At 45.8% G+C, this 10,462-nt stretch overlaps 1 protein-coding gene across 1 annotated transcript; it reads left to right on the top strand.

The window, feature by feature from the left end:
• Nucleotides 1–477: 477 nt before the first annotated feature.
• On the top strand, nt 478–8,077 carry LOC147527902 (integral membrane protein 2A-like). The gene is made up of 6 exons (XM_086619899.1): nt 478–505; nt 1,153–1,274; nt 5,113–5,244; nt 5,466–5,654; nt 6,668–6,778; nt 7,901–8,077. Exons 1-6 carry the CDS (start codon nt 478–480, stop codon nt 8,063–8,065), a joined length of 747 nt encoding a protein of 248 aa, XP_086476025.1. The 3' UTR covers nt 8,066–8,077.
• Nucleotides 8,078–10,462: the final 2,385 nt, after the last annotated feature.

Below are 10,462 nucleotides of genomic sequence, written 5' to 3'. Positions count from 1 at the left end.
TCACGTAATCTGTTTTTCAATCTGTTTTAGGGACCTCGATGGGAGTATGGCTTAACTTATTGCTAACATGCTAAAGCTAGGAAGTACGAAAATTAATTTTTCGCTGGTTTCTTGGTAAAATAAGGTAAAAGCGTTTTCTGCTACTAGACAAAGTCAGGTTAAATAAACATAAAGGATTTCGTTCATCTCGGACTGAAATCAAAGTCAATTCTTATTAACATGAAAGGGAGCCCTAGCAAACTTATGATTTCGAAAGGAAATGACAGTGGCCTTGCATCTGTAGAATAACAGGGACACGCTTCGAATGCTGGAATACACACTGCGTTCTGTTTACTCTTGGAAGAATTACTTGTTGCAATATTTGCATAGTGTTCAGTTCTGTTTAATTACATCTGTCTGCGAGGACGAGTTCAACGGTGTAGGCACCAGATTCAAACCAGATTTCTTTCTAGAGCTATAAAGACAGATTCCAGCGAGATGGACACAGACTTTCATCCATATGAAGGTGAAGATTGTTTCAGACAGTCTAATATACTGGGCTGTTTATTCTTCTCTCCCTTTGGAGACATTTAATGAACGGTGAAGCCTCGTCTGTCTTCTTGGCTGTTGAAGATGCCATAGTTGTGTTTCACAAGAGAAAGCAGGCGGTTTGGCTGAAAATATCCCCATCCCTGTGCCATCCTGCATGCAGCCTGGAGCGCCGCCTTTTCACTGGTGGAAAAGGTGAAAAAAGTTTCTCGGGTGGAAAACACAAAGTCCCAGACGTACGCATGATCATCTGCAGGAGCCGTGCACGAAGCTGAAAGGAATATTCGGTCTCATCCCAAGGAGTTTCCGACACGTCGCCCATTCGGGTCGAGCACTCTGCCCGCTGTAACGGCACCCGGGCGTCATCCCATTTCTAATTCCCCACCGCTGTCTGCGGGGATGTCGGATGCTTCCGGGGCTGGAGAAGGGCCGCGGGCCCCCCGCCAGCGCCGCGCTCCGCTCCCCCGCACGGGAGCGCGCTCGCTCGCTGCCCCGCCCGGCCTGCAGGGGGCGCCCTCCGCCGCCGGGAGGCGGGGCCCGGCGGCGCCACGCCCCGCGCGGGCGGGGCCGGCGCGCGAGGCTGGACACCCCCCCCCGCCCCCCCCCCCCCCATCCCGCCCGCAGGCTTGTTCGGCGGGGAGCGGCGGTGCGCAGCGGCGGCGCCATGTGAAGATCGCTTCAGCTCCCCCTTCGCGCAGAAGGACGAGCCCAAGAAGGAGGCGGCCGAGGCGCTGGTGGCCGATAAGGTGCGGGGGCGGGGTGTCTCCTCCGCAGGTCGCGGCGGGAGGAGCGGGGCCGAAGGGAGGCGGTGTGAGGGGCAGCGGGAGGTGGAAGCCGGCCGCCGCCGCCATCTTCTCGCGGAGGCAGCGGGCAACCCGCGGCTCGCCTGTGGGCCGCTCGCTGCTCCCCTCCGCGCTCCCGGGCGCGGGGCAGCCTTCCAGCGTGGGGTGCGGCGGCTCTGGGGTCTGCGGCGGGGTGGGGTGGGGGGTCGCTCCCCTCAGGGCCGCCGCGAGGGGCCGCCGGGCGGTGCGGGTCTGAGCGGGCCCCAGCTGGCGCTGGCGCCGCAGCGGTTTGCGGTTTCCTCACCGCAGCCGTGCTCGGGGCGCCCGGGCGGTGCCGAGCTGCGGGCTGGCGTGACATTCCCGGGAGAGCTGCGGGCCCGCACGCAGCGGCAGGCCCGGCTGTTTATCTCGCAGCTGGGCCCGTGCCAGCGCCGTGTTTCCTGACGGGGATTTAAACCTTCGTAGCTCGCAGGCGGGGGGAGCCCTGCGCCGTGGCCGGCTCCGGGGCTCGGCTCCGGCCCGGGGAGAGCGCGGTGCCCTTGGCGGCAGCTCGGTCTCCTCGGGAAGAGCTGGTTTGCGTCTTCCGAGCAAACGGAGTGGGTTAGGGCCCGTCCTCCGCTGCGCTGAAACCCTCGTAGGCAGCGCTGCGGTAAGGTGTCTGGGCTTCTGCTGTGTCTGGCTTAAATTAAGAAACCTGCTGTAAAAGGTTTTAAATAGAAACCTGGGTAAGTACCCTGTGGTTGGCTTTTCCTTCCTAACGAGTTGTCGTGTCTCTGACTTGAACTGAACTTTCCAAATCCATGGGAGACTTTATTTTGAAGATACCGTGCTTAACTGCTGGTGTTCTTAGCCAAATGAAGATCAGTGTCTAGGTAAGTAAATCAGTAGCTCAGGCGGAGGAATATGGGATGGACCGAGTTTATTTGTAATCAGGGAGTGGGGTTATTAAGAAAAAAAACAACAAACCAAAACCACAAAACAGAGAAACAAGTACCTGTGGACTTGGACTCCAGTGTCTTTATTTTTGTTTTCCCTTCTAAGCTGTAATCAGGAAAGCAGCTTGCCTTCCAGTCTACAGAGCCTCTGCTGCACCTGAATAGTCTCCCTTTAAAAGGGGAAGGAGGCAGAGTGGTGTCATTATTGCTCAGTGATTTGTGGGCTGTAGGAGTTGTATGTGTGCACAGTTAATACAGTAGCACCGAATTACTAGATCAAAAGGAGGGAGAGAAAGTAGGGAAACAGTGTGTAGATAGAGGACTAGTTTAAATTTTGATAGTGTCTCATTAATCTGGCTATTTTCTTGTAGGACAGACTCATCAGCTACTTCTAGGGCAACTTGTTAATAGATGTTTTTACTGGCCCTGGCCCTCTACTATGCAAGTTCTGAGCCTAATGTGCTTAACACCCTTTCTTCTGTTCTCATGATAGCTGCTCTTCTCAATTTAGAAGCTACTCGTGCTGTTTGTTATACTTGTCACAAATTCTCCACGTTTGTGCGTGTGTATGTGTTTTTTTAACAACTCTTCACTCTGACTTCAGGGCTTAGACTTGCGTGTAAACATCAAGTTCACGATTTTACTCCAAGACAAACTTGTTCTAGTGCTTGTTAATGTCTTCTTTTGCTGCGATATTTGTGCAGAGCAAACAAGCTTAATGGCTAATGTTGGCTGAAACAGCACAATAAGAGTCCCCTAGAATATCTGCACAAAACTCTTGAGCTTGCAGAATGCTCTCCCTGCAGATTCCTTGGAGCTCACTGTGTCAACAGTGTCTCTTGAGCTAGCTGCAGATGTTAACACAAGTGATTTTTCTTCTCCTCTCCTAATGCCAGTTTGCTTTGCTTGTTACTGCAGAGCTTTGCAGGTTTTTTTATGACTTCTGTTATTTTGAGCAGAGGCTTTGTAACCTATTGGAGCGAAGTCTTGGTTTCGTGTTCTCTTACCAGTTCTGTCAACTCTTCTCAGATTCAGGCTGCCTACGTTGCTGCTTAGTATGATGAATGCCTTTGCTTTGTTTGAAAGACGTCTAGTGCAAGTATAGCTAATTAGATGTCGACATCATCCAAGCACTAGGATATCTGCGGTGCCAAAACCTGCTGCACACTGTTGTGTTCAAGTAATGACAGGCTAGATGAGTAAGTTACTGAATGGTGGAGCTGAAGGTGGCAGAACATGAAGAGAACAGAATTAGTCTTGATCTCAAAAGAAAGCTAACTCTGAAAGGTGGGTTTTGCATAATGTTAAATAAACATGGCATAATTCTGGCTTGTAACTAGTTTGGTTTTTTGACAGATGCTTAACTAGCCAGTTGTAGCAGCTTATGTCATGCTGAACCAACATTTTTCTGTTTGGAGGATGCGAGAGTGGAATGTAGGAGTATTGACTTTCACAAAGCAGCTTGTTTTTTGTTTCAGTTCTTGCATAGCTGAAGCGTTAGACTTTTAGGTTGCTGTATCTTGCTGAGCATGGAAATGTGTGCAGCTTTTGTAATAATACTGTGGCTTGTTGTGATCGCTGAAGTGGCAGGTCACTTCAGTATATTGTGTTCTGCAGGAGTGCAGATAGTGGGACCCAATTAGAGAAAGGCCATGGAAGCTGCTGCACTAGATCTAGCTCCTGACTCTAGGAACAACATGAAGGAAAATATTTTTTTTTTTGCTGTGAAATCCAGCTTTTCTTCCAGCCCCATGGAAGGAGCAGGTCTTGAAGGCGATCTTCTAAATACTGGAGTCACAACTCATTAAAGGGACATGCTTGACCAAATATGTAGATCAGCTGAACTTTTGGGAGTTGTTTTTGTTTTAAAGACCTGAAAACTGCATGTTTGCTCAAAGGGAATGTCACTTGAGATTGTTTGGTATTTGACAGTACTTTTGCTGTTCTCTCAGCTTGACTTGTCTGAGCCTTCACCTGGAAGTCTAGAAAGGCACTGAAAGAACTCTTGAGTGTTACAACTCACCAGAGAGACACCACGGTTAACTTTGCAGTCAGTATTACACAGGGCATCACCAGGTTATGGCAGTAGTAGTTTCCTGTGGATGCTGTCGTCCTCTTGTTTGAGAGAACACTGAGAGGGGGGAAAAAACAAGTCACTACCTAAAGAGATAAGTTTTAGGCTGCTGGGACTTGGATGGGGAAGAAAGAGTATTTTGAAGCTGCAAGGTAGGACATGCCCCAGGGACTTGTTTTTATTTGACATAATTTGAAGCTGTGCTTAAGCTGACAAGTGATTCTCTTCCATAGTGGACTTCACCTCTGTATTATGAGTTCTAAAACCTGAATGTTTGACTCAAGTGTCAGATGCCTGTTCCCCAGCTACTGGTCAAAGTTACATCTTGGCTTTTTCTCTTAGTCCAGCTTTGTAAGGAAAAGTAATGTTTTCTTAGTCCATCTGATAGCAAGAGGAGGATAGGAAATAGACTTCTGGGAGGAGGCCTGAAAACACTGTGTTCCTTAAAATGACCTTGCACTACAAATCTTGCTTTCCTTGTGCTTTATTGCAGCTGCAGCACTGTATCTTTGTTACAGTTATTTGAATTTCTTACACCTCAAATAGCTTCCAGATAAAGGCTTGTCTAAAAAACATCCTCAAACTGAAAATATCCTCTTCAGTGCTGTTTGAAAACTGATCTTAGTATGCTGCAGTAGTATTTCATGTGTTTTCTTGTTATATGATACTTGACTTACAATTCTCACTGCACACCTAAAAGAAGTAGAAGATGATAGGTTGAAGGTGAAGCAGTAGATAACTTTAAATTCAAAGTGGCTACACTTTCTAAGTTCTCATCTCCCTTTATTTAAAGGATCCAGAAATTGCCACACATGGAGGTGAAAACTCATCTGGAAGATGTCTGCTGACTCTGCTGGGTCTAGCGTTCATCTTGGCAGGAGTTGTTGTCGGTGGAGCCTGCATCTACAAGTACTTCATGCCTAAGGTAACCTGAAAGTTCTTTTTTCTTGAGGCATCCCTGAATTAAAAAAAGTGTAATTATAAATGGATTACCACATAATAGGAAACCTTCAATAACTGGGACATGAAAACTGCTGTGTCCTTTATAAAAGCTCCAGGTGTGACGCACCTGTGCTTCCTGTTAGAAGCACAGTTTTAAAGCAACATTTGCTGTAAAAATAACTAGCCCTGCCCTTGCCTTTTCAGCATAAGGTGTACCGTGGTGAAATGTGTTACTTTGAAAACGAAAATCGTGATCGCGCGGTCGAACCTTATTTCCTCCCTATTGCCGAAGAAGCTGACATCCGAGAAGATGATAACATAGCCATCATTGACGTGCCCGTTCCAAAGTTCTCAGACAGTGATCCAGCAGCGATTGTTCATGACTTTGATAGGGTGAGTATGTGGGAAGCGATGAGAAAGAACTAGTCTTGTTGCTCGCTGGGAAACGGAGGAGCAGATGGTAATCAGAAAAGCTCCAGGGTTTTCCTTCTTAAGACCTTTGAAGCTTACCGTCGACTCAGGCTTCTCTTTGGGGACGGGTTTGAGTGTGGGAAATCTGACCCTTTTAACTCTGTAGTAGTACGCTTAACTTTTGCCAGGGAGGAAAGTTACAAGAGTGTTAGAGGAGTTCATGCCCACAGCGACTCTAACTGGATCGTTTCTCAGAACAGTTCATCTTGGTGCTGTGCAACTTTAAACATTGCTGCCAGGAGGACATCTGTGAGTGACACTTGCTATTTGACCAAGAATCCCATGTAAATGAAATTGAGAGTAGGAGAACATTGTAAATGTGAGCTAAGAAGTGGGGAAACTGAGGCTTCGGTCTAAGATTCTGCCAAACGGTACAGCAAAGTGTAGAATTCTGGCTTAGTGCTATGCAAAGATTAGACTTAGATTCTGGTTCAGTGCTGTGCAAAGTCATAGTTGAACAAGTAAATATGTTGACAATTTTAGTCTCTGCAGTTCTTGCCCTTGGTAATGCTGATGTGACTTTCTAGAGACTCATACTTTTTCTGAAGAACTACTCAGAGGGAATGATTGCTTGTCAGCAGTGGATACCTTTTGTGTGCACTGTGCTTAATTGGACCTCTTCAGTTATGAGAGCATACTCCTGGTACTTTCTTTGTATTTATACAAACTGTACTCGTTTAGAATTATGACAGAAAACGCTTTTCTAGTCAGCTGTCACTTTTGTACCAAAGTCCTGTTACAAACCATAGCTGTAACCACTTGTTTGCAAAAGTGGTAATAGCAAAGTTCTGACACGAGACAGCTTCTCAGTGCATCACTTCGATACTAGCTGTGCATGATCTGCAGCTTTTGAGCTTCCTTCTCAGTCCTCGTAGAACTGTGTTCTAATAATCAGAGGCCACACTTAATTAATTGAAAATTTGTTTTCAAAATAGCTTTTGACGGCGTACCTTGACCTGCAGCTGGGTAACTGCTACGTGATTCCGCTGAACACATCCATAGTTATGCCGCCAAGAAATCTGATGGATCTCTTCGCAAAACTGGCGGTATGTGGAGACTTTACTGTTCAGTTATGCTGACAAGATCACTTTTGATAAGTGCTGGATGGTGCTCCTGAACTACAGTCTCTTGCTAGAACAGTCCTCTTGCCATCAGAGTACATAATCCCCCTGGCTCAGTCACTGTAGTGAAGTTAAGGCCAGCTGTCAGTGTATATTATGTTGAGTAGATTGATGCTTAATGCTCTATTAATACCTAGCTTTATGAAAGCTGAAAGCAACTAGAGAATAAGGTTGAATTTAGCTATTATAAAGGAATTTCATAAAGCTCTGAATATCATTGAAAGCCCAAACCTGAAAGTTACTACCGGAAGGTTCATTCACCCCATGAGAGTTCTAATGAAAAGAACAATGCTCACTTGTTCTTCTTTTGTTGGCACTGTAGTTTTGAGCTCACGGCAAGACTTTGACTCTTCAGTGACTAAAACTGCCTTTTCCAAGAAGACACATCTTACGGGTCAAGTAGCTTGCTGCTACTTTCAGTTCAAGTGCAGTACTGAGCTATTGTGTGTCAAATGTACTTTTCAAAAAAGTGATTGACTCCTCTGCTCCTAGTGCCAGAGGCCACCTGAGCTGGCTCAGCTTGGGTCGTTTTCTTCAGCATCATGAAGACAAGCTTTAAGTGTGTCTCCCTGCCCCATTTTTAGGAGTTGGTCATGAGGGGTGAGATGTCGTTTCAGTAGTGCTGTGATCTTGTGGCGAAGACTTAACTGTTGTAGGTTGCGCTGCTTTTTTTTTGTGTTGGAAATATATTGCCTCAAACATGGGAACTTTCATAATACTTTGTTTCTCCTCTTTTAACTGCAAACTTTCTGTTGCTTGCAGATACGCTTGAACAGGTTCTATTTATGTTTGCTTCATGTGAGGCAAGCAATGTGAAGGTTAAGGGTGTTTTGTTTGGATGTAACTGCAACTGTTTGAGATAGCCTTTGTGAGTTTTTAACTTCTCTGGTATGCAGCTGTTCAAGACTAGCATATCATAGTATTAAAAAGGAGGAAAGCTGAAATCTAGTGCTTGAAGCCCTTCCACAGCGAAGAGTAAAATGTAGTGATGTTTGTCCATTGTTAGTAGAATACTGTGTCTCAAGGTGTTTTTTTTTCCTCGTTTAGACTGGCTCTTACTTGCCTCAGACTTACCTAGTCCGTGAAGAAATGGTGGTTACAGAGGAGATAGATAATGTGTCTGATTTGGGTATCTTCATCTACCAGCTCTGTGTTGGAAAAGAGACGTTCAGACTTCAACGCAGAGACCAGATAACGGGTAAGTTCCCTTGAGTGGAAAAAAAAAAAAAATATCGATTGTTCAAGTAGGGAAAGGGAAAATACTTAAACCTTTGGAGTTTTTAGACTTGGAAATCTGCGAGTGTTCAACATGAGCTGAAACTACTCATAGAACTGATGGGTATTTTCCCTTACTTCTGAGTATTTATCTGAAGTTTCATTCAAAGATGGTGAGAGAGAGTTTCTGTATGGAATTAGAGGTTACATGCCCAAACCAAATTTGAACTTATGCTTGTCCATCTTTGGCTGAAGTTGTAAGTTAGCTTGGCCCCAAATTCATGTAATCCCTCTGATAATGTGAGTCTCTGCATCAAAAAGCATTGTCTTCTGGTTCACTCTGGAAAAAAACCAAATTGAACAACTAGCTCTGGCTCTGGACATTCCAGACTTCCTCTCTAAAAGAGGAAGAATGCTTCCTAGGAACTTTGGAGCTCTGATTCTTTATTGCCTGTGTCCTCGAACCACCTCCCTGCCGTTCTGTGAAAAGGATTGAATTGGAGATATCAGTGATTTGACATAACTGGAAGGAGACCTAGAGTACAGAAATTTGGTGCTGTGAATTTTAGTTCATAATTGTAGTAGTCTCAAAGCATCTCACAGTTTGCAGCTCTCGGCAAACGCACAGGGAGCTGATCCTTTGTCAGTTACAGCCTTGCAGAATGCAAACGCTTGGCTTGTCAGAAGTCTTTGCTCTGGTTTTCCTGCCAAGCTCTTAGGCAAGAGTTTCCTCAGCCCAGTTACAGCTTGCAGCATCAGGAGCCACAGCTGCTGTTTGCGGCAGGCTGCCTCCTGTTTCTAGGTGGAAGGCTCTGGATGTGGGAGCATAAAGCAGTGGTCCTGTGTAGCTAGCAGCATGAGGCCCATGAAGAAGCAGTAAATGTTGCCCTCATTGGAGGGAGAGGCATGCACCTCACCTGTTGTGAAGGTGTTTTTGTGAACAGGTCTAAATTGACTGCTGTTGGGACCGAAGACACTAGTCTACAGACAATGCTGCAGAGAGTGTTTGTGGTGTGTCCTTAAGTCATCCTGCTGTAGCGTGTTGTTGACTTCTTCGCTGCATGTTAAAAGGCTTGTACAGAATGCTTGCACAAAAGGATTCTAGTAAATGGATAATGTCTCTTGGTGCAGTTTCTGTTCTATAACCTGGTTTGCCCTTGGGGAGGAGGGTGGGAAATCTAGGCAAAGGGAAGACTGCTGCTGAGGAGAAAATTGTTCAAGGACAAGGCTTGTCTTGCCTTCCGGACCAAATTTCTAGCACACCTTTTTTTAGTGTGTAGAAGGCATGCACACATGAATGACACTGAAATGGATGAGCTCCTGTAACTTGTGTGGAGAAGTCTTCTCGTTTAGCTGGTGCTGTGTTGGCTCTCAGGTTTTGTAGAGTTGATGGCTTCATCTGTTAGATCAAATTGACCTCGGGTTCGGTGGCAGGTCCCTGGACTTGTAGCTGATGGCATGCGAGAAAGCAGCCAGGTTATCCCGACCCTTCAGTTACGTACCGAGTTAGACAGCCGTTGGAAACTCCTTAGCTTGTACAGGCATTGAGGTTGAGATGAACTGAAGGGCAGCCTTACCTGTGAAGTGTTAATAAACTAAACCAGAGCCCTGCTAGGTTTGCTTTAAGAGCTGCTGCTTCCAGACCTCGCTGGATAGCTTCTCTTGCTTACTCTGAACAGTTCTCTGCTTATTAAACAAGCTATAAATTGTTTCTCTAATTGTTGTATTAAAGTGCTTTAGTTGAGCAGCTTGTCTTTGATGACTGGAGTATTGTATTCTTGTATCAGCTGTGAATCTTTACTAGGAGACAAATAAACTGCCTCTGTCAGATCCAATGCTGGTGTGTCTCAAAATAGAGAAAATCACTTTAATAGTGTTAGCAAAAACTTTGGTAAGATCATCAGCTGAGTGGCAAATCCTCACAGGGCTCTCACCAAGGTGAAGACTGCTCTGCAGAGCCACGCTCTCTATTAATACCTACTGGGTGGGGAGGAAGTGCTGAAAAACGACTAGGGTGGGTTTTTTTTCTGCACCCTGAGTTGTTTGGGTTTTTTTTTTAAACTCCCTGTAATTTCAATCTGCTTTGCTTTTCCTTTGTGGTTAGGAAGGTCTATGAGAAACTTCGCCGTAAACAATCTACTTAGTGTTGTCTCTAATGTCACTAAAACGAGGATGGATACTAGGAAAAAGTGCTTGCTTGCTTTGTCCCTGTGTTGTATGTGGCCCTTTTTTGTTGTTACCATTCTGAAAATGAGGGAGACTTTCCCTTGGAAAACAAACTGCTGTCAAGCTCTAGTGGCAATGCATGGCTGTAGTAACTGCATATGCTGAACGACTGTATCTTGCCGCTAGATTTGCTTTACTTAGGCTCTCCTCTTCTCTCGTCCCCAGGTC

Source organism: Tauraco erythrolophus, chromosome 13 (genome assembly GCF_009769465.1).
Source record: "Tauraco erythrolophus isolate bTauEry1 chromosome 13, bTauEry1.pri, whole genome shotgun sequence".
NCBI classification, from domain to species: domain Eukaryota; kingdom Metazoa; phylum Chordata; class Aves; order Musophagiformes; family Musophagidae; genus Tauraco; species Tauraco erythrolophus.
Note: the sequence above shows the minus strand (reverse complement) of the source record. Positions and strands in the feature narration are given on the sequence as shown.